At 56.8% G+C, this 22,281-nt stretch overlaps 3 protein-coding genes across 8 annotated transcripts in view; 1 reads left to right on the top strand and 2 right to left on the bottom strand.

The window, feature by feature from the left end:
• Nucleotides 1-6,000, top strand: part of Ssbp4 (single stranded DNA binding protein 4) — an 11,013-nt gene extending 5,013 nt beyond the window's left edge. The window contains exons 2-17 of one of the 6 annotated variants that reach the window (XM_021218880.1): nt 945-1,017; nt 1,134-1,195; nt 1,281-1,365; nt 3,049-3,138; nt 3,619-3,678; nt 3,760-3,829; nt 3,921-3,991; nt 4,067-4,137; nt 4,345-4,390; nt 4,480-4,515; nt 4,600-4,654; nt 4,734-4,804; nt 4,889-4,967; nt 5,262-5,290; nt 5,380-5,487; nt 5,732-6,000. In XM_021218880.1, the coding sequence (XP_021074539.1) occupies nt 945-1,017; nt 1,134-1,195; nt 1,281-1,365; nt 3,049-3,138; nt 3,619-3,678; nt 3,760-3,829; nt 3,921-3,991; nt 4,067-4,137; nt 4,345-4,390; nt 4,480-4,515; nt 4,600-4,654; nt 4,734-4,804; nt 4,889-4,967; nt 5,262-5,290; nt 5,380-5,487; nt 5,732-5,761 (1,036 nt within the window). In that variant the 3' untranslated portion in view covers nt 5,762-6,000. Of the gene's footprint in view, nt 1-944; nt 1,018-1,133; nt 1,196-1,280; nt 1,366-3,048; nt 3,139-3,618; nt 3,679-3,759; nt 3,830-3,920; nt 3,992-4,066; nt 4,138-4,344; nt 4,391-4,479; nt 4,516-4,599; nt 4,655-4,733; nt 4,968-5,261; nt 5,291-5,367; nt 5,604-5,731 lie in introns of all 6 variants that reach the window. The other 5 variants (XM_029532121.1, XM_029532120.1, XM_029532118.1 and 2 more) reach the window with 5 other exon arrangements.
• A 179-nt stretch (nt 6,001-6,179) lies between these two features.
• On the bottom strand, nt 6,180-9,176 carry Isyna1 (inositol-3-phosphate synthase 1). The gene is made up of 11 exons (XM_021219157.2): nt 8,872-9,176; nt 8,667-8,795; nt 8,431-8,592; nt 8,155-8,287; nt 7,872-8,065; nt 7,573-7,722; nt 7,286-7,501; nt 7,035-7,199; nt 6,839-6,952; nt 6,538-6,755; nt 6,180-6,459 (listed from the first exon to the last, which is right to left on the bottom strand). Exons 2-11 carry the CDS (start codon nt 8,784-8,786, stop codon nt 6,258-6,260), a joined length of 1,674 nt encoding a protein of 557 aa, XP_021074816.1. The 5' UTR covers nt 8,787-8,795; nt 8,872-9,176; the 3' UTR covers nt 6,180-6,257.
• A 1,346-nt stretch (nt 9,177-10,522) lies between these two features.
• Ell (elongation factor for RNA polymerase II) overlaps nt 10,523-22,281 on the bottom strand; it is a 53,250-nt gene continuing 41,491 nt past the window's right edge. The window contains exons 5-12 of the mRNA XM_021219077.1: nt 20,569-20,834; nt 18,491-18,615; nt 17,237-17,315; nt 16,437-16,911; nt 12,635-12,695; nt 12,350-12,521; nt 11,979-12,023; nt 10,523-11,897 (exon numbers count right to left, since the gene is read on the bottom strand). Coding sequence (XP_021074736.1) covers nt 11,781-11,897; nt 11,979-12,023; nt 12,350-12,521; nt 12,635-12,695; nt 16,437-16,911; nt 17,237-17,315; nt 18,491-18,615; nt 20,569-20,834 — 1,340 coding nt within the window. The 3' untranslated portion in view covers nt 10,523-11,780. The remainder of the gene's footprint in view (nt 11,898-11,978; nt 12,024-12,349; nt 12,522-12,634; nt 12,696-16,436; nt 16,912-17,236; nt 17,316-18,490; nt 18,616-20,568; nt 20,835-22,281) is intronic.

The raw sequence follows: 22,281 nt of genomic DNA, 5'->3' as shown, positions 1-22,281 counted from the left end.
TAAAAAAAAAAAAAAAGAAAGAAATCACCACCCCCTAAATCTCTTCTCCTTCCTTTATCTTCCTGACTAAGCTGGCTCATTAACGCAGCTGCCTCTTTTCTTTCAGGTCCATGAAGCCCCTCATAAAATTCAAAATGCATCTTTTATTTGCATAGTTGAGAAATCCTGTAAAGGACAGCTCTTACATTGATGTATATATTCTTTTTTTTTTTCCCCGAGACTGGGTTTCTCTGTATAGCCCCAACTGTCCTGGACCTCACTTTGTAGACCAGGCTGGCCTCAAACTCAGAAATCCGCCTTCCTCTGCCTCCCAAGTGCTGGGATTAAAGGCGTGCGCCACCATGCCCGGCTTGATGTATATATTCTTGATCTCATGTTTTCAGAATTTTTTCCCACAGCCTTAAGGGCTGTCCCGAAGGTCACAGTGATGCAGTTTCCTGAGGAATACCAGACACACTAGCTTCCTGGAGTCCTGCTGTTTCTGATTATCATGGAGTCATCAACCTTGTCAGGGAGAGCATTCCCCACAGAAGGACCATAAAGTAAAATATATACAAACAAGCCTTAAGTGCCCACCCACGGCATCTGCCAGCACTAGAGAAGACCCATGCCCTGCTGGTCAGGAACCGAGTCCCTTACCTGGCCATGCCAGGCCTGGCAATTATGTCTCTGTGGGTAGTGTACAGGATACCAAGGAAGAAGATGGGCCCATGGGAGGACCTGTAGTGGGGTATTGATAGGTACTGGCTGCCAACGATCAATCAATGAGTTGAAGAAGCTGTTTTCTGTGCTTGGTGGCACCGAGGGTCTAGTATGGGGCAGTGATGGAGCTTTGTGGCTAGATGAAGGATTGTCTGGGGAACCTGACCACAGCCCCGAGTTGGGCCAGGCTTCAGGTGCCCGTGTGCTCAACAGCCTGAACCCGTTTACTGCCCTGCCTATAGGCTCGCGCTGTATGTATATGAGTACCTACTGCATGTGGGGGCACAGAAGTCAGCGCAGACCTTCCTGTCTGAGGTGAGTCAGCATCTGTCCCCTCAACCAGGCCACCCCACACTGTCCTGTGTTGTTGTCCAGCTTGTTGGTGGATCCCTCCTGCATGCCTGCCCCTCACTCTTGACTTTCTTTCATAGATCCGTTGGGAAAAGAACATCACATTGGGTGAGCCTCCTGGCTTCCTGCACTCCTGGTGGTGGTATGTGCCTGTGTGGGAGCAGAGGGAGGGCAGGAGGGACCTGTGGGGGCATGTGGAATCATTGTCTTCCCTCTGCTGCCCACAGTGTCTTCTGGGATCTGTACTGTGCGGCACCAGACCGCAGGGAGGCCTGTGACCACTCCAGCGAGGCCAAAGTCTTCCAGGACTATGTGAGTCTCCAGGGTTCTGGAACCTGGTCCGCTTCCTTTGGTTTTGTTTGTGTTTTGAGACTGGGTCTTTGTGGCCTTGGGTGTCCCAGGACTCACTCTGTAGACCAGGCTGGCCTTGAATTTACAGAGATCCTCCTGCCTCTGCTTCCCAAGCCCTGGGGTCAAATTTGTGTGTCACCACACCCCTTTTCGTTATTGTTTAAAATAGTTTTTATTTTGTGTGTATGTTTTCCCTGCACACCTGTCTGTGTGCCACATGCTTGCCTTGGGCCTGTGATGGCCAGAAGATGGCTTCTGGGACTGGAGTTGGAGACAGTTGTGAGCTGCCACGTGTGTGCTGAGAACCAAACCGGGTCCCCTGGGAGAGCAGCCAGTGCTCTTAGCCACAGAGTCATCTCTCCAGCCCCCTGGATGTTTTGTTTTTTTGGTTTGTTCGTTTATTTGAGACGGGGTTTTACTAAGTAGCCCTGGTTAGCCTGGAACTCCTATGTAAACCAAACTGGCCTGGAACTCAGAACTCTTTGCCTCTACCTCTGGAGTATGGTGTGTGGGGTTAAAGACGTGGCCACTTTCTGGCCTCAGTTTCCTTTTGGCACAGTGGGCTCCAGGCAGCCACTAGTCTGCTTGGACCCCCATGGTCCCTAGGCGCCGGTTGCCATAGCAGCATGGGCGTCGGGAGGGCGGGGCCAGAACAAGCTGGTCCTAGGCGCCCCACTGCTCGCCCCGACCTTGGCGTCTCCTGGAAACGCTAGCGGGCCTTGCCTGTCGTCATGGTAACGCGGGCGGGCGCCAGTGCCTCCGTGGGCTGATTGGCAGGGCGGGGGCGGGGAGAGTTACTCCTCAGGCTGCCCTCCCGCAGTGCTGTTCTGCACGGGAGGGGCCTGGCCTGGCGTTAGTGATTGGGACCGGACCGGCAGGCCTGGGGGAGGAGGGGGTTTTGGCCATGACATCCCCTAAAACATCCGAGATTACAGTGATTTTGGAGAGGACATTGCCACTGCGTTTTCTCTGTGGGCTCCTGTCTTTTACTCCCCGGAGCTAGACCAGACTGTCAACTAGAGTCTGGCTTGCACCAACCTCTGAGAGTGGGAGAAAGAGGTCACCAGGGACCTGGCTCTGAGCTGTGGAGGGGCTGTCCCAGTCCAGAGATCAAGCCAGGAGCCCCGGGGTTCTAAGTATTCCAGTGCTAGCCAGCACAGCGCTAGGGACACATGTCTTCCACCTGGGAAGAAAGTGAGAGGAGGGGGTCCGCAGAAAGGATCCTTTCCCCATCCTGAGGTCAGTCTTCTGCTCCCGCTTCCTGCTCTGTGGCAGCCAAAATAGGAACAGGCAGCGGAAGTGGCCCATAAGCACCCTCTCCCCTCCCCCACAGCCTGTCAAGCCTGGCTCTTGACCTTCTAAGGAGGTTTGGGGGCTGGGGACCCTATCCAGAGTACTGCCCCCCCCCCGGAGGGGTCGGTGAGCATCTACAGTGCAGAAGATGAAGAGAAGGGGCCATTGGGGCACGGACTGACTGCATATATTTGGGGTGTGAAACAACAGACTTGGGATGAGCTGGAGCCACAGAAGTCTGGGGGTGTGGCTACTGCTGACCCTCCTTCAGTCTCCCCTTTCTCTGGTCCAGCTTGACATTCCAGCTTGACCACATGACAGCTGCCCCCCCCCCATGTCTCATTCTTGCAGAGCGCAGCAGCAGCTCCCAGCCCTGTGATGGGTACTATGGCCCCTAACGATGCAATGGCAGCAGGTCCTGTGGCACCCGGCTTCTTTCAGGTATGGGTGCCTGGGGCTCCCTCCTCCCAGAGTTGAGGTTGCAGAGGAAGGGCTGTCACCACAGTGGGTGTGAGAATGTGTGCACCTTCTCACAGCCAGTGACAGGCATGAATCTATGACCCTGAGTATCAGTGGCCCTGGCAACAGGCTGGTCCCCCTCCCAGGTTGGGCTTCATAGCTTTTCCCACCCACCCACCCTCCCGGACAAGATGTGAAGCCCCAGTGGTGGACCCCACAGCCAGGTAGTGGGCTTCCCCCGAGCTGGCACCTTGACGCGCTCCCTCCTTTGGCAGCTGTGCCAGCTGGCTGAGGTCTGCAGTCAGGAGCTGCAGCAGGGGACTAGCAAGGTTGAAGGCCCTGGTTCCCCCCTCCCCCCCCCCCCCCCCCCCCCCCCCGCTCCACTCCCAGGGATAGTAAGAACAGGGTTTCTTTAGGGCAAACACAAGATGAAGGTTATTGATTGCCACCCACCTCTTCCAGCCCTTCATGTCACCACGGTTCCCAGGGGGTGCCCGCCCAATCTTAAGGATGCCAGGCCAGGTGAGAGAGGGCCGGCCGCGGGGGGAGGAGCAGTGGCTTTGGGGATGTCTCTCCCAGCTCAGTACTGTGCCTGCTCCACAGCCTCCTGTAGGCCTCCCTGGCTCCCAACCCCTCATCCCCGCTGCCATGGACCCCTCCCCACGTGTGCAGGGTGAGTAATGGATGCACCCCCAGCTGCTGGTCCACAGCACTCGCCCCTCGTGGGTGTGCCCAAGCCTGAGCCCTCTTGTATCTCTGCCTAGGGCACCCCAGCCTGGGAGGCCCGATGCAGAGGGTGACCCCTCCGAGAGGAATGGCCAGTGTTGGGGCCCAGGTAAGGGGTGGCCCAGCCTACTGGGGACAGAAAGGCCACACCTGGGTTCTTCTGACTAACCCTTTGCCTCAACAGGGTTATGGAGCTGGCATGCGGCCCCCACCCAACTCCCTTGCCACCAGCCAGGTCCTGCCGTCCATGAACATGTAAGCTCTAGGGTCCCTTAAGACTTGTGATTACCCAGCTAGTCCCCTCTGCCGAGGCAGACTTATGTGTTCAGGGACAGCCTGAGCATTGTTTATTCCATCAAGTATTTGGAGGGGAAACAGGCCAAGAGAGCCACTTAGTTCTGGGGAATGATGGGCCCCAGGCCCAGACTGCTTGGTCTGCTGCAGGGCCACCATCTCTTCCAGGGGTCCGGGAGTGCGTGGCCCATGGGCCAGTCCCAGCGGTAACTCGGTGAGTGGCAGGCAGGGTGAGTTAGGGAAGGAGGGCTGGAGCCAGCTGCCTGCCACTGAGTGCTCACAGCTGTCCCTGCCTGTTCCCAGATCCCGTACTCTTCCTCATCTCCTGGCAGCTACTCGGTGAGTCCCTGCTGGTGCGTGGTGGGACCTGCAGGCTACCGGCAGGAAGAAACCCTGTCTCACAGTTCTCATGTCTCCATGCAGGGACCCGCAGGAGGAGGCGGAGCCCCTGGAACACCCATCATGCCCAGCCCTGGAGGTAAGGAGCATGCTGGTTGGGGTGAGCCGGGGTCTCCAGCCCACGCACCCACCCACGCAGCCCCTGCTGTTCCTCCCAGACTCCACCAACTCCAGCGAGAACATGTACACCATCATGAATCCCATCGGGCCGGGCGCTGGCAGGGCTAACGTGAGTGCGGGCCGGTGCGCCTCACCCGACGGGGACTCTGCGGGGGGCGGCCGGCCCGAGCCCCACGCTGCCCTATGCCCGCAGTTCCCGCTCGGCCCCAGCCCGGAGGGCCCAATGGCCTCAATGAGCACGATGGAGCCACACCACGTGAACGGATCCCTGGGTGAGTGGCTGGGCGCCACCTACCGGTTACATCGGCGGGCACCGTGACCCCCAGAAGCCAGGAGGAGAGCCTGTTAGGTTACCCGGTTGCCCGACGCTACACCGGCTAGTGCCCTCATCTCCACGCCACGAGGAGGGGCGACTCTGAGAGACTTCTGTCCCCACACTCGAGGGTGGCCCCTGGGCGCAGCCCCTGCACCCTCCATTGCCCCTAGATTACAGAAACGAAAACCTCTGGGGTACCCCGTTCTTGAGCTCAGTGCGCAGAGCCTGAGCCTGGCATCTCTCCCCGCAGGCTCGGGCGATATGGACGGGCTGCCGAAGGTGAGGTCCTGCACACTTGATGGGCGGGGGGTGGGGCAGATGACCCGGGGAGGGGTGGAGACTCACGCGCTGACCAGCGCCGTCCCCAGAATTCCCCCGGCGCCGTGGGCGGCCTGAGCAACGCCCCGGGGACCCCGCGCGACGATGGCGAGATGGCGGCTGCCGGGACCTTCCTGCATCCGTTCCCGAGCGAAAGCGTAAGCGCCTGCGTCGACTCCCCACCCGCGGCCGCAGCGGGCCGGAGGGGCCTGGCGGGCAGACCCCGGCGGGGCGGCCGCGGGGCCAGAGCAAGACCGTGACCGCGGCGGGCCAGGTGGGGGGGCGGCCGCGGCACCTTCCCTGCCCTTCCCATCCTCCCCGGGTTCCCCTTGTCCCCGGGAGGGTGGGCCTCAGCCTCGGCCGGAGCTGAGCCGCGCTCCGCGCGCCGCCCTCTCTCCGCAGTACTCCCCCGGCATGACCATGAGCGTGTGATAGTCCCGGCCTGAGCCCAGGGTCCTGCTGGTGAGGTCTCGGGTCGCGGCAGCACCCCTGCCATCCGGACTCCTGGCTAGCCCGGCCGGCCGGCAGGGCCCCCACGAAGGACTTTATCATTTTCTAAACACACATATACACACACAAACTCAAAGGACCTCAGAGAAGTGCAGGCCTTCGGACCTGTGTGCACACGGGCTGGGGGGGGGGTTCTGCCAATAAATGCCATTCCGTTTTGACTTTGGTACTGCTGATGTCTTTTACTTGATATGGCCTAAATCTGTACTTTGATGGGCTGGGAGCCCACCTTCCCATAGGCCGAGGCCTATGGAAAGGCGTGAGTTTGAGGCCAGCCTGGTCTACGTTGCATTCTAGGTCAGCCCGAGACCCCCTTCCTGGAAAAAGCACACAAGGAGGCTTGCTTGAGGCTTGCTTGCTTTATTGTCTTTGTACAATGGTTGGAGGCATTGGGGGTACAAGGGTCCAGTCACTTGATTTAAGCAGTGTACAGCTTTGGTGTTGGTGCCTGCGGGTGCCCATTGGCATCGCCGGTGCAGCCATTGCTGGCAGGTGTGGACTCTTTCTTGCAAGGCAGTGGGCTGGTGGCCACCACCTCTCCTGGCTTGATGCCTGGGCCTGGACGCTCCATCTTGTGTTCTAATAGCATGTGGTTCTGGGGCGGGAGCCCCACGCAAGCCCTGCAGGGGACAGACAGTGCAGGCTCAGCAAGACCTGTCTTTGCCAGCCCCGAGTCCCCCCTACCACCAGGGGCGCACCTGAAAATATTCTCGATACAGCTGCGCTGGCGGAAGAGGGCATTCACCACTGGACTGCCTGGGGGCACAAGTGGTGCCTTAAAGAGGAAGCTGAGCACCGACAGCACTGTGTGGAAGCCCTGAGGCTCGGGGTCGGAGTCTGTGCAGAAGCTCACGCGCTGACACAGCTCTGTGAGCAGCACTAGGTCCAGCATGATGGGTGCAGCCAAGAGCGAGTCCTGGATTGGGGATGGTACAGGGTGCCGGGTTCTGAAGGATCAACGCCCACCCCGCCCATCACACCTGGTCACGCCCACCATACCTCGCAGGTATTATGGAGTACCAAGGTGTTTGTCCCACCCAGCATCAGCTCGGAGGTGTACTCGTCCAAGGCACGCTTGCTGTCGCCAACATAGGGCACATATTTGATCACCACCTGCGGAGATTTAAAAAGTCACACAGCCCCAAAGGATACCAAGCCCCTCCCTCGGTGCCCGCCTGCATCTGCTTGCACGCACACAGTGGTCTGGCCCTTCTCCAGGTGCGTAGAGCACATGGTTGCTCTGAACCATGTCGTCCACCACACTGCTTTTTGTCACCTCCTTGGAGCGGAACTGCAGTGGTGCGGATAGGTTCTGCCCGTCGTTGTTGCCCAGGTGGTTATAGCTCACGATGGACATGGTCTGTGTGGTCAAAGAAACAGTGGGTGCTCTGCAGTGCCCTCACCCTGGCTTCCTTCCTCCCAGCACCGCATGAAGCCCGAAGGTACCTTGAGGCCAGAGCCGATGAGAAAGTCCACCAGGACAGACTTGACCTTAGTCTGCCCTGACTTGAAGTCATCACCACCTACGAACACATGGCGCTGCGAAGCCAGATCCAGGGCACCGGGCACCAGTGTGTTCTGTGGGGACCCGTTGAGGAAGGCGCAGCCCTCCAGGATGCTGGCCACAGCAAAAAGTGTGGACGGTGACACCTCCAGGCCACGCTGAGGACAGAGAAGTAGTTGGCCAAGGATTCCTCTGGACTGGCATTGATCCCCAGGAATCTTGGGCATACCTGGATAGTATGCAGCAAGTTTTCAGCCGTGTCATTGCGACCTGGGACCACCTCACAGAAGCGCTCCGTATTGGCAGTCCACAGCACGATGACCTTATCCAACCCGGCACTGGATCGGAAGTCTCTAATGTCCTTTCGGATTTGCTCCAACTGGGAAAGGAAGGAGAAGAGTAGGTGGAGGTTGTCTGAAGTTGTTCAGAGGTTTGGGCCCCCGGGTGTAGGAATTATTGCCAAAGGGAGAGACCACAGGGCCATGTAACAGGTGTCAGTAAGGCCTGGGAGTGGGTCGAGGACCCCACCTGTTGGGCACGTGTGCCAGGGATGAGGTTGTCCGCACGTGCTGTCTGGTTGGCAGCGATGAACTCAGGAATGTAGACTGAGGGCCGCGGACGCAGGCTCTCCATGTGGGGCCACAGCTGTTCCTGCAGACCACAGTCCAGGACCTGCGCGCGCCGCATGGCCTCGGCCAGGTTCAGCGACGAGATGTCCCAGCCTGGGTTGCAGGGACCCTTAACACGGGACCCATCCCGTACCCTGAGCCCTCCCATACTTAACCCCATCCCGTCCCGAGGCTTTGCCCACCGTCAAACACCAGGTCGTTGGGGGCCACCATGGGTAGCAGCGCACTGAAGGGCACAAACACCTCCCGGCCATTCTCATCCAGACCCAAGTTCATGGTGCCCGCCTGGGTCAACGATCCATAGTAGTTTGCCTCCTGGGGGGGGGGGGAGTGCGGGAAGCAGAGCAGGGTGTTTAAGGGCAGAGGGGTCTGGCTCGCCGAGACGCGCTAGTCCCACAAGCCACGCCCCTCCCACACTTCTGCTCGCCCCCCGGTGTTCTGGCAGCCACGGCCCCCACCTTGCGACCAGTGCGCGTGGGCCAGGTTAGGCGCAGCCGATTGGCCAGAACAGCAGCAGTGAGCGTGGAGCCGTTGTTCCCGCCCCAGCCGACCAACATGACCCCGAGTCGGGGCACCTGCCGGGCGGTGCGGAAGGTGAAACGCGTAGCCGTGGGCTGCACCTAAGGAAGAGTTGGGAGTGAGTCGCGGGACCTCGGGTTCCCAGTGTCCTCCGCCGTCCGCGCCCCGCGCGCACCCGCAGCAGGCCGCCCTCGCGGCTGACGCGCGTTGTCCGGTACTCGTAGCGCGCCTCGATGGTTTCGGGGCTGTAGACCACGTCCGGGCTATCCACGAGGATCTCGGCGGCGGGCTCCATCGTGGCGAGCTGTGGGCCAGAGCCAGTGAGCGCGGGATCACCGCCCGAGAGCCAACCCTACGGCCTAGGATAGATTCCCACTTACCGGCCCAGAGTAGGATCTGACTGCGGCAGCGGACAGCGTGGGCCTTAGGGCTCCCGGCAGCGAAGAAAAGCGCCGATGCCACGCCCCGACCACGCCCCCATGGGCGTGGCTTGCGACCAGGGTTCTGGGTGCTCTAAACCCAGGTAGCCGGAAGGAGTCTCAGGCGCGAGCGTCGTGCGCGTTACCTTGCTGCGCACCCTTGTACCACCAGGCAGCCAATGAGCGACGGCCACCGACAGGGAGGTGGGGCATGTCTGGTCGAGGGGCTTTTGGGTGGGGAGGTCTCAAAGCTGCTCGGCCGTCTGTCCCGCCAGCTCCCAATCCTGCAGCTGCGATCACTGGCCTGCATGGCCCTGCCCAGAGAAGGAGACAGGATGGCCAGGTCTACGCGGCCTCCCCCTGGCCGCACAGTGATAAGGAACATGGGAACCCGGCGGGCAGGCGGGGGAGGTCCCCCCAGAACTTTCCAAAACAAGTGGCCTCCTCCTAGCGGAAACTTTCCACAGCTGAAGCTGTGCCAAAAAGGTGGATTGTTCGAAAAGTCTTCATGAAAATAAGAGGGGGCCCGCTCTGTGGGCGTCAAAACTTTATTTTTGCTGTTGCTTTAGCTAACACGAACCAGCCCAACTGAACTCATCCCGGTGAAGAGTCCCAGGGAGGGTTCCCAGAGGAGGGGACAGTTGGGGAGAGTTTTGATGTATGAAGGGGAGAAGAAAGGCGGAACCCGCTGCACCCCCTCCGGGGAGGGTCTCAGATGCAAGTGAGGCTGAGGAGCGCCATGGGGAAATAGAGTGTGCTTTAGATTGCTGCCCCCTTTCTGTCCTCTTGTGTGCTGCAGTAGAAATTGCAGATTGTTTAGCTCTTTTAGGTAATGAAACTGGTGGCCAACATCAGCATTTGGGAGGTTGAGGCAGAAAGACTGCACTGGGACATTCATTTTGCAAGGGGCTTGGGGCTGGGAGCAAGGCCAAGTCCCCAGAAGGGCCCTTCCCATGAGGACATCCTTGAGCAGGGTGGGGTTGGGGTAGCTGCAGCAGACTACTGTGGTTGGGAGATGCGTGGGGACAAGGGTTAGCCCTGGGCTCCGGGAAGGCGCTGGAAGAGCATGGTCAAGCTGTTCCTAGGTGTTGAGTACACAGCGGCCCACAGGGTGCCTGACTCTCCTTCCGCCCCCTCAGCTGCCTCAGAACTGTCAGATGTCTGGCCAATGCCCCAAGGGAGGCCGACTGACCCCAGCCCTCCCTCACAGACTGCCTTTGACTTTTCCCTTTGAAAACAAGCATGCTGCCTCTGACGCATGCCCAGCCTGTGCTTTCTGCTTGGGGCCAGGGGCTAATGGTGGCCACGCTCAGCCTCCATGGCCTCATGCTAGCTGCACCGACAGCTCTAAGAGACAGGTACCTCTTGCTGGGGTCTGTTGTTTTTAAAACAATGTCAGTCTCAAGCAGTCTTTCTGTCCCACCGTCCTAGAAGGCAACACCTTCTCCCCTGGCCCCACACCTGAAGGCCTTGGTGCTGCAGGAGAGCCCACTCTGCCATGTCCAGCACTGCAGCGCTCACACCTCGCCTCAGCACACGGGGCTCTGGGTCAAGCTCTCACTTAGGGCCACCCCACACCCTACAGTGACATAGTCAAACCACATCGAGGTTCAATTCCATCAAATTTATTATAGACTTTGAAAGTTGGCGGTTCACCTGCTTGGTGTACAGAAGACAAACTCTAAGAAAGGACCTGGAGGCACCACCTCTGTCAATTTTAATGTTTTGGCAAAAGTGAAGACTTTGTAAACACCAACTCCATGGCTCAAAGTAGACTTTCTCCACAGCACAGTTCAAAGGCAGGGAGAATACCAATAAGTTAGACCATGCTTAACCTGCCAGCCACCACCTGCAGCCCCAGAGTGTGGCCCTGCCGTTCCCAAATCTCAGACAGACAACAAAATCTCGGACAACAAAACAACTCAAACATACCATCAGTTCAATCAATAGCTCTGGATGGAGTTCTCAGGGCAGGAGAGGGGTAACCTGGGGTCTACCCTGAGCCTGTGCAGTGTAGCTGTGAGAGAAGTGCACCATGCAGAACTTGGCCCTGCCCCCGAGAAGAAACCAACATCTATTGAAACATGAAGGCTTGGTTCCTCTAGGGTCTGGGGACTCCAGGGATTTCCAAAAGAAAACTAGGAGCTGACTGGGGGTGGGGGTGGGGGGACGGGACTGTGCCTGGCAGGTGCCTCCAGGCAGCCAGGCTCTTTGGAAGCCACCCAAAGACACCTTCACGGTTTAGAAAAATAGATATCTGTGTTTGACATTCTCTCCCTGCCCTACAGCAGTGGCCCCCACCACCTCCCCAATGGCTTCCCTCTGAATGTGCAGAGACCCACTCACACCACACGTACACACACACAGACACATGCACACCGATGGCCCCTTGGATTTGGACTTGGGGTATGAGACGAGGCACAGTAAGAAAGCAGCAATTGGGGGCCACAGGCCTGCACCTTGGAGAAGGCAAGCAAGGTGCCACCCTCAGCACCCCCAAGAGGGACCCAGCAGAGAGGTGACCCCAGGACCCACAAATGGATGGAGGGACAGATGGAACCACACAGCCACAGTGTGACACGAAGGGCAGTGTGTTGGGGACTGAGGAGCACATGCTGCGGAGGCTGCTGCTAAGGGCTCTGGGCACAGCCAGCAAACTGCAGCAACCTTGTCAGCTGGGGATCTGAAGGCAGCAGGGCCTGGCACTCGCTGCTCACTCTCCCTGGGGCTTCTAACACTTGGAGGCATGGGCCTTGCAGGAGGCACGGAGTAGAAAAGGTACAAAAATAGATGTCTCTGCGGCAGCTAAAGGGCCGAGTTCATATAAAACTAGGAAAGGCAGGCAGAGCCATCAGGTCTGCCTGTCTGTGCTAGGGCCAGGCCTGGAGCTGCCTCTGGTCATACTCTGCGATGAGCCTCTTAATGTGTGCCAGCTTGCGGTGCAGGTACTCGCAGCGTCGCTTCTCGCAGCTGTAGTTGGTGTTGGTCTATGAGGGACAAAGGGGCAGGTAAGACACACCCACCCGAGCCAGGCAGACTTCTCTCAGCACCCGCCCTGCCTCACGTACCTTTTTGATTTTCCTGTATTCCTGAAGAATCTGTCCACGGGTTGTCTGGGAGAAAATGCCAAGAATTAATGATATCCCACTGGACGAAGCTCCAAGTGCCAGCCCTCTCCGGAAGTGAGCAGCTAGATGGGCAGAGTATAGCCACAGGAAGCGGGTAACCTTCCTGTAATTCTTCTGGCCTATTGCGCCAGGGTAGCAGGGGACACGATGAGGGAAGACACACTGACGAAGCCACACAAGGGAAAGGGAAATGGCCATCCCAGAAGCCTGTGTGCTACAAGGTGCCCCACTCCTGAGGTCCCACTGCAGGGAGGGACTTATGGGCAAACCCTGACCGTGAGTTGCTGCCAGCTTCCAGTGGCATGCAGTACCTCGTACTCGTCAGAGCCCTGGCTCAGCTGTCTGAGCTGTGCGTCGAGCCGTGTGAACCTGCGGGTGACCTGCTCAATCCGTGCGTGCAGACTGCGGTACTCGCTGTACTCAGCATTGAAGTCGTTCTTGTAGCTCTGACGCTGCTCTGATGACGAGATGGCTGGGTAGTTCCTGAACAATAAGAAGGGTTGCAGGGGCTCAGGGGTCATAGTGGGGGGCAGTACCTGGCTCAGGCAGGGCCTAGATGGGCCTGGAATGGGGCACAGCCTAGTTAAGACACTCACAGCAAATAGTCCGGGGTCTCTGACGAGGATGTGGGTTCACTGTCACAGGCTCCATTCACACCTGCAGAGCAATGCATTCTTATTCCAGTGCTTTTGGGTAAAAGCCATGCTGGGTGGCCACACGTTGGCACCAGCAGTAGGCCATGCACCAAGACCAGCTGATTACAATGGGAAGGCACTGTCCAGCCCGCAGCCATACAGTCCAGTTATGCTGTCTCCAAGGGCCCTTCAGGCAGGCCCACAGAACTCGCCCAGTGTCTGGCTGTGGGGCATCAGCACTGGGCTGGACACAAACCCCAGCTACCCAGACAAAGTGCAAATGGTGGGACCTCTGGTGACAGATGAATTGCAGACCTTGCTGGCACTACTTTTTTGTTTTGTTTTGAGACAGGGTTTCTCTGTGTAGCCCTGGCTGTCCTTGAACTCAGAAATTCGCCTGCCTCTGCCTCCCAAGTGTTGGGATTAAAGGTGTACACCACCACGCCCCCCCCCCTTTTTTTTTTTGAGACAGGGTTTCTCTGTGTAGCCCTCGCTGTCCTGGAACTCACTCTGTAGACCAGGCTGGCCTCAAACTCAAAAATCCGCTTGCCTCTGCCTCCCGAGTGCTGGGATTACAGGCATGCGCCACCACTGTCTGGTTGGCATTGCTCTTCACTTGATGCCCCAGTCCGACCCTACTGTCCTTTGCATGGCACACACTGCAAGAGGGCTCCTCCACATGACCTCCCTGACCAAACCTAGCACCAGGAGCAGCTGGAGCATAAGAAGGGCAAGCAAGGTCCAAGGCAGGCCTGGGCTGGGGCTGCGGCACTTTCCAGTCATTTAAGCCATGTATTTGGCTCTCTGAAACAGTCTGCCTCCAAGCCTGGCCGACCTGTATCTCTATGCCGGGTACTTGCTGCTTCCCTCAGTCAGCAGCTTTGAGGTCCTCACACTCCCTGTCCACAATCAAATCCTCTCACCCTAACCCACTCCTGCTTCAGGGCCCCAACTCACGGTGTCTACAAGCTGTTGGCTCAGTGGCAGGTGCTCGCTGAGTGTGAGGCCTGGGGCCTATCACCAGCAATGCAAAAAACTAACCACCGCCCCACCGCCAGAGGTTGGGAACCTGCACCTGGAGCTGATCCAGCTAAGGATGGTTCCACAGCTCTGGGGGTGGACTATGCTGAGGACCCACTGAGCATGAGCAGATCATCCCATGGGCTAGGGCTGGATGGAAGAAAGAATGTGTCCTGTGTGGCCCAAACATCCTGCCTAATGTGTGGGCCAGGTGGCCACTGACTAGTTCCGACACCGGGAACCCATCTGTGTCTGTGATCTGTCAGGCAGGGGTGTGTGCGATTCCTGAGCTCTGTCATTGAGCCGACTAGCTGGGGTAAGGCTGTGTAACTGTGTTCCTGTGTGCTCCTATGTGTTCCCAAGACCCTCTAAAGTGTCCTCTGTCACACAAAGCCCTCCTAGCAGCTTTGTGGTAGCTGAACCTTGGAGACAGCACCGGGCAGGTGTGGCAGATGTATGCAGAGCCCACAGTGGCTCCACCAGCCTCTGAAGGTCTTATAGCCACCTCAGCCACCTCTAGCACTAAGCAACTTCTAAGTGGCTGTGGGTGTCAGGGGCACATCTTGTCATGGGTGTTGGGATGGTTTGTATATATATAAGACTTGCCTTGGTCATGGTATCTGTTCACAGCAGTAAAACCCTAACTAAGGCAGAAGTTGGTGCCAGGGACTGGGGTACTGCTGTGATAGGCCTGACCATACTTTTGTTTGGAAAAATGTGGGTTTGGGGATTTTAGATTTGGAAAGCAGTGTAATGCTTTAAATGGGGCTTGTTGCCTCAAGTAATTTGAACTGTGCAGACCTGGTTCAAGAAAAACATTTCAGTGGCATAGAACTCGTTTTTTGTTGTTGTTGTTTTTTGTTTTTCCCTTCAAGACAGGGTTTCTCTGTGTAGCCCTGGCTGTCCTAGAACTCACTCTGTAGAGCAGGCTGGCCTCAAACTCAGAAATTTGCCTGCCTCTGCCTCCCAAGTGCTGGGATTAAAGGCGTGCACCACCACGCCTGGCTGAGATTGTTTTTGTGGTATTTTGTTGAAGAATGTGGCTGCTTTTTGACCTTGTCTGAAGAGTACCTGAGATAAAGAGATTTATGTTAATTGCATTGACAGAGGAAGTCTCAGAAACACCCAGTGGAGACTGAGTTCTCTGGTTAAGTCTCTAGAAGAGCATTTTGCACAAGTGTAGCAAGCTTAGAAAGGAGAAATATAAAATATATGGTTTGAGTATTAAAGGGGCACGAGGAAGTGAAATGTGCTGAATCCTGTGTTCTAGGAGAGAGCAGATTAAGGGAGTGGGTGGGACTTTGGGGTAAGATACTACAAAGCTAAGTTTAGATCCAGGCATGGTGGTACACACCTTTAATTCCAGGAGACAGGCATGCAGATCTCTGAGTTCAAGGTCAATCTACCGAACAAGTTCCAGGACAGCCAGTCTTAGGCAGTGAAGGAGTTGGAAAACAGAAAACTGGTGATAATGTAATAGAAGGGGGCCATGTTCCAGCTCCTGCAAGCAGCAGAACCCAACAGCAGCTTTGGCCATGTGGCTCTGGCTTTAGAGACAAGAATAGAAGGGACTGCTGGGACAGTTGATGCAGTGAGCTGGAGCTAAGAAATTAGTAGTGATTAATAAGACACCAGCATTACTGAGGTGAAATCTTCTGGGAAGTGTTTTCTGAGAGCACAAAGAAGGTGTGTTCCAGAGATGGCCAAGGTTGTACCTCGTGCTGCGGCTGGACTTGGTGATGTGTACGAGAAGCCCAGGTGGTCCTGGTTCTGAAGGCATAAAGGGTTATGAAGAACAGCTGAGGCTTGACACTGTGAAAATGCAGCCTCAGTTGCAGTTGACAGCCCAGGACTGAAGGGGTCATGCAAAGGATTTGAAGCTTGGTACCACAAGGAGAGCCTATGAGAGGCTCAGTATTCTGCTAGCAGCCTTCAGATGAAGATGTAGAACTCTCAGTTCCTCCTGCACCATGCCTGCCTGAAGGATGCCATGTTCCAGCCTTGAATATAATAGACTGAACCTCTGAACCTGTAAGCCAGCCTCAATTAAATGCTGTCCTTTTAAGAGTTGCCTTGGTCAGCGGGGTGTGGTAGCACACACCTTTAATCCCAGCACTCGGGAGGCAGAGGCAGGCGGATTTCTGAGTTTGAGGCCAGCCTGGTCTACAAAGTGAGTTCTAGGACAGCCAGGGCTACACAGAGAAACCCTGTCTCAAAAAGAAAAAAAAAAAAGTTGCCTTGGTCATGGCATCTGTTCACAGCAGTAACACCCTAAGACAGATGTCAAGAGATTAGGGCTGAAGGGCATAGCAAGCACAGGGCTGCGACACCAGATCCATGCTCTCACTATACTATGGACAGAGGACTGCTCTCAAGGCCTTCTGATACACAGGGCACCTCACATGTCCTGCTGTGTGAGGAGCCACAGAGATAGATGCCTCACTTCTCGGTGTCCTCCGGTCCCAGCAACCTTGGCTCCCTGGGCTCAGTGTACCTCCCTGTGCCATGGCCTGGCTAGATCCCTGCACACAGCTGCTCTCTTTACCCTCCTCTGCCTCTCTGCCTCAGGGCATCTCAGTACTCCCTGAAAGCGTCGTGTTCCATGTTACCTGTTTGGGTGTTTCAGCTCTTAGCCCCAAGCACTGAGTAGGAGGCTGGTGGCCTGCCATGGTGGCCCCAAGTCCTGACCCCAGTAGTGGTCTCACATCCCACATACTAGAGGTGACAACCAAGTGGCACTGACCTGGGGCATCTGGCGGTAGTGCAGGGGCAGCAGGTACATCAGGCTGTGGGGCGGGGGGCCTTTCTTCAGGGGGCCGCTCCTTGTCTTTGTGCTTCTTGGACTTCTTCTTGGGTCGGCTATGGGTATGTGAGGAGCTAGTAGGTTGCTCAGCCTGAGGAAAGTCCGTAGGCAGGGGAAGACCAAGATGGGGTGCTGGAGCTGGGGTGGCCTCCTGCTGCTTGTAGTCCTGGGTACTGTGGCCTAGGTCATTACTGACATCAGCTAGGGGGTCGTGGGTCCGTGGGGGCTCCAGCCGTGGAGGCAGATGGTTAGAGCTGAGGGTGTCTGATGGGGTGGGTCCTGGAGCAGGCAGCAGAGTCTCATGGCCATTGGGGGCACCCAGTTTGCCATTGAGGGTGGGTTGTGCTCGCTGTGTGAAATGTGAGATCCGGGGCTTCTTGCTGGCCAGGGGGTCAATGAAGTCTGTGGGCCGTTTCTGAAAAGCCATGGGGACTGGGCTGAGCGGAGAAGTATGTGGGGACCAGTAGCCACCTGCAGGGCCTGCTGTGGCCACACAGGGGCGCCGGCCGGCACACAGAGCTGGCCACACATACAAGAGAAGCAGCATCCAGACAGGGAAGAAAAGACTGCCCTGACTGGGCAGTGAAGGTGCCTGAGGCACACGGCCACCCAGAAAGACACTCCCAACCCCAAAGACAGCAAGTCCCCTCAAAGAGTGTGGCTCAGCCAGTAGACACTGGCTACAAAGGGCTGCGGTGCACCAGTGAGGGCCCCACACTTAACCACCCCCAGACAGGTACCTGAGAGGGTGAGGCGGAGCGCCCGTGCTCTCGGGGCGGGCTGGAGTCTGTAGTGGCATTCTGTGGCTGACACAGCTTCCTGCAGAGGAGTGGTAGAGGCACTATGGTGGCACTGCCACTGTGCCCTGGGACTATGTCTGCACAGAGAGGGCCAGGTTCTCAGAACCCAAGCTGTGCTGTGCACAGGGCAGCTGACAAGCAGAGCCCATGTGGTGCTCAGGGAGGACTCCCACTCTGCCATGCTGAGGCGCAGGCAGTTAGTGCCTGGGCTTGCCAATGAGATGGAGAATTGCAGGTCAGATATGAACACATACCTTGCCTGCAGCACATCAGGACCCCACCAGCACAAGGCCACTCTGTGTGTCAGTGGTGACCTTGTGTGTGGTCCCTTCCTCCCACCCTGATCTGGCCCCGAGCACCCAATGGCTCATCACTCATAACGGGCATGGCATCAGTGGTGGTAACTAGCCTAGGCATGCTGGCCCTGTACACCTGTGCTTGTGGAGCAGTGACAGGCCTTATGTGGACACCTCCAGCACTTGGGTGTAGGTGACCCTGACAATGGGCACACATCTGTCAGCCCAGCACTACTGGAAGGTGGAGACAGAAGATGGGCAGGAGTTAAGGCCTGTATTGTCTCTGTAAGACACTGACCCCCCCAAAAAAGAAGCCAAGCGTGGTGGCACACACCTTTAATCCTAGTACTCAGGAGGCAGAGGCAGGCTGATCTCTGAGTTAGAGGCCAGCCTGGCTAACAAAATGAGTTCTAGGACAGCCAGGGCTACACAGAGAACCCTGTCAGGAACTGCCAGGGAAAAAGAAAGAGAAAAGCAAGTAAGCTGGCTGTAGTGCCCAGGAGCGTGTGCCAGGCAGCAAGCACCTGGGCTCTTGCCATCGTGTGCTCTCTCTGCCTCCAAGCACGTGGAACCCCAGGCTCCGGCCTAGGCACAGGTTGGAGATGAGCCCAGAACGCGGTGGTACCCCGGAACTTGAGGAATCAATCGCAATCTCTCTCGGCGAGCAGCTCTGCTCACAACACCAGCCCCAGGGGGAGTGGGTAATTACTGCGCTCTCCCTTGGAGTCTACCTCACACTCTGGGCCCCAGAGGCTTATGGGAAGCCATGGGGACATGGATAGGACACCCTGGCACAGAGGAGCTGCACAGTTGGCTGGAAACAGCCATAACTGTGAGCCATCTGGCAAGCTGATGCTAGAGAGTGTATGGCAGCCTGTTCCCCCAGTGCATGCCTTACCGCGTGAGCATGCGCTTCAGCAGCTGCCGGTCCCCCTCAGAGTAGCCGGGCCAGTCCTTCTGCAGGCTTTTGTACATGCAGTCCTGCAGTGTGCACGTGCCATCCTTGGGGTTCACACTGGCCACCTGCAACACATCCAGTTCTCACTGACTGTTACCACCTGCCGAGGCAGCAAGGGTGGGGGTGGGGGTGTGAGTGTTTGGGGAGCACAGGGTGGTGGTAGCTCTGGACCCATGTCATACCACCTCAGGTCCCCTGAACGTGAGCTGCTGAAGGCCCAGACAGTCTTGATGAGGCACAGCATGTCATCCATATGTCCACAGCCCTCACCAAACCCCACCCTTTCAGTGGCCACTAGCCATTCCTCTCTCCCTGCCAGAGCTACTCCATCTCAGGCTCAAAGAATCTGATGAGTGGCCTGGAAGGGACCAAGGTTATGTCTGTGCTGGCCTTGGTAGGTGCGAGAGTGCAGAACATGCACATATTGGCCACTCAACCGTGCCAAGTCCACAATCTGTAAGAACGGAGAGGAGCCAGGTGGTGGTGGCGCACGCCTTTAATCCCAGCACTTGGGAGGCAGAGGCAGGCGGATTTCTGAGTTGGAGGCCAGCCTGGTCTACAGAGTGAGTTCCAGGACAGCCAGGGCTACACAGAGAAACCCTGTCTCGAAAAAACCAAACAAAACAAAACAAAAGAACTGAGAGGAATGAGTTATATATTTAATGGGCTTTGAAGACATGGCCTTGCCTTATAGCCCAGGCTGACCTTGGACTCTAGTCTGAGGATGCTGGGACCACAGGTATGCCAGCGTGCCAAACTGGCAGCAGAGCCTCTTCCTGACTGAGCACTAAGATTTAAATGGTGCACTGCCATGCCTTTCACTCACGGCTACTCCAAGCAGGAGCACTCATTCCCATAGGCAGGCTCCTCCATGATGGCATGTGGTTCCACTGACCAGCACTACCTAAGGCATCCCACCCTAGGGCAGGCTTCTGGCTCCCCTGATGGATCTAATACCCTGGGCCACCCTGCCTACACTAAAGGCATAGTCATGAAAGGCTATGGCTCCTCCCTGCAGATGCTCAGGGACTCTGATGACCTGTGGAGACTGCAAAAGACCTGACCAGGTCATGACCCCTGCCCAAGATAGGTCCATTTTCAAAACCTGTGGGGCACCGCTGCCCTCACAAGATGCTTCATACACTCAAGAGTCCCAGGTTGCCAAGGTCAGACCCAACACGGCTGATCAGAAGCCCCGGGAGCTGCACAGAGCCTCAGGCGCCTCTAGCCCCACTGCATACTGCATGCATGCACTCCATGCCTGAGGCAGAGGCTGACCATGGTCTCTCCTGATTCCAGAGCTTTCTCTGAGACTTGATATTATGTTGTCACCAGAGTACAGGGGCCAGGCCACCCCAATTCACCTTTATGCTGTCCCCAAAGCCTGGCTGGCGTTGATATTTTATTTATTTTTGAGACAGGGTTTCTCTGAGTAGCTCTGGCTGTCCTGGAACTCACTAGGTAGACAGGCTGGCCTTGAACTCAGAGATCCAGCTGCCTCTGCCTCCCAAGGGCTGAGATTAAAGGTATGGACCACCACCACCACCATGCATGTCTGCCTGTAAGAGCAGCCAGTGCTCCTAACCACTGAGTCACCTCTCCAGCCCTTGAATGTGTCACTTATTTGGGTGGGGCATGCTGTGACTGACCTTAGGTCACCAGACAGCAAGCTCAGCGCCCCTTAGCCAGGGCATGCAGTCAGCAAGAGCGTTCACCTTTCAGAGTCCCAAGACATTTCCAGGGTGGAAAGAGCAGGAAGACATGGTCCAGATGTGCCAGGCTGTCCCCATGAACAGTGCAGGGCTAACAGCCAGCCAGACATGCACTCTTAGTCTCCAGGTAATGGCCACTGGCACAGTTTGTGCACATATAGGTCTGCAGGTATCACCTGTCATGGATCCAGTTGGTGTGTGTGTGTGTGTGGGGGGTACTGAAGACCTTACGAGGACAGGCCTGAGACCGCCATGAAGCTAGAGAGCCTGCTCGCACAGCACGAGGTCAGGCTGGTCTGTACCCACCTGCTGTAGCAGGCTGTCCAGGGTGTCCTTGTCTGCCTGTGTCAGTCCATCCTTCTGCAACCGCAGCAGCAGCTCAGCCTTCCTGTAGGGTCTCAGGGCCAGGAGGTGCAGCACCCGATCTCGGAAGGGCCTCTGTACCACACTGCTGGCTCCACTCCCACTGCTCTTCCTGATGGCACTTGCCAGGTTAATGGGGGTAGCACGCTTCCGGGAGGGTACTGCATCAGCTACCCCTGGCGCTGGCTTCCGAAACTGAACCTTTTTCCCTGAAATGAGAGCCTGGTTCAGGGCACAGGAAGCAACCACATACCATGCCATAGGAACAGCATCAGTGGTCCACAGTATAGCAAAGCAAGCAGTAGGCAACAGGAGAGAGGTGGGGAGAGACTGACTAACTGTGTGAATGTGTGGGCATCTTGCCACAACCCACAGGCAGAAGGCACTGGGGGCTGACACAGTCCCAGGCAGGGTCTGGGCAATATGAAACACCAACCAGCACAGGATATGTGGACCCCTACATGTAAAATCAGAACCCTCGCTTGAAACACAGGTGCCCTGAGGCAGGACTCCACAGCCCTGGCTGTGCAACTTTAGAGGTAGCATGACTCACAGTGTCTAGGCTGCCCTAGTGGCTGTAGCAGAGACCCAGGTGTCTCTGGCTGAACTACAGCCTCACCCAGTGCTTTGTGGCAGCTGTAGTCATCAGGAGGCCATTTTGTACAGCTGTTCAGGACAGAGCACGTTGGGAGCCTGGAGGTCTTGGGCCAGGATCCCCTCCAGTACTAACACTTCCCTTCACACCTGGGTCGGAATGATGTGTGGCTTCAGGTCATAGGGTGAGCTGGGGCCAATGAGACACTCTGAGTTGGGGTGAGTACATCCAGGCTAGGAAGGTGGTTTGAGATAGGTCTCTTTATATAGCCCAGGCTATCTTGATTCACCATCCTCCTGCCTCAGCCTCTTGGGTGCTGAGACAACAGATGTGCCTATTAACTATATTCAAGAGTCTTAGATGTCACCATGGTACCCAAGAAGGTTGACAAAATGAGGTTGCTAATCATAGATTCACTCATGTGTGTGCACCCCATTTGGCCTTGAGGAGAAGGCTTCTGTCACCAGGGATAGCACAAGGCCCCAACACCAGTGCCACAGCAGTGCCTGTGGTAAGGTCTAGCCATGTTCTAACTGCTCAAGCCCCACCCAGAGCTGCTGGAGCAATGTCAAATTCCCACTCTTTATTTTATACTTAGGATTATTTTGCGTGTCTGTTATGTCTGTGCACATGTGTGCAGTGGCCAAGGAGGCCAGAAGAGGGCACTGGGCCTCCTGGAACTGGAGTTATAGTTGTGAGCGGCCACTTGGGTATCTCCAACCAAACCTGGGTCCTCTGCCGAGCCATCTCTCCAGCCCCTACTCCCCACCCTCCAGAGTCTCAGTGGACCAGGCTGGCCTCGAACACACTACATAAGCTAAAGTGGACAGGGAAAGACTAGAAGGCCTTAACCCTATAGAGAAACATAGGGAGCTGAGAACTGCTGAGCTCCCGAGACACAGTCCTCCACAGGGCAACAGTCAGCCCACAGTCGTCAGCCTTGGAAACATGGTAAGAAGAGGCAGGCAGGCAGGCAGGGTGCTGTGAGCTCCAGGACAGCCAAGGGCTACAGAGAAATTCTGTCTAAAAAAAGAAAGAGAGAGTGGAGGAGGGGAGGGGAG

The sequence above is a fragment of the Mus pahari genome, chromosome 19, assembly GCF_900095145.1.
Source record: "Mus pahari chromosome 19, PAHARI_EIJ_v1.1, whole genome shotgun sequence".
Classification (NCBI taxonomy): domain Eukaryota; kingdom Metazoa; phylum Chordata; class Mammalia; order Rodentia; family Muridae; genus Mus; species Mus pahari.
Note: the sequence above shows the minus strand (reverse complement) of the source record. Positions and strands in the feature narration are given on the sequence as shown.

What these genes read in the sequence shown, in the direction of transcription:
- Isyna1 (XM_021219157.2), bottom strand. Translation starts at nt 8,786, where the DNA reads ATGGAGCCCGCCGCCGAGATCCTCGTGGATAGCCCGGACGTGGTCTAC. An exon ending in CAACGACCTGGTGTTTGACG is followed by an intron (nt 8,066 to 8,154) that starts GTGGGCAAAGCC and finishes CCTGCAACCCAG; the next exon opens with GCTGGGACATCTCGTCGCTG. An exon ending in TGTATCGAGAATATTTTCAG is followed by an intron (nt 6,460 to 6,537) that starts GTGCGCCCCTGG and finishes TGTCCCCTGCAG; the next exon opens with GGCTTGCGTGGGGCTCCCGC.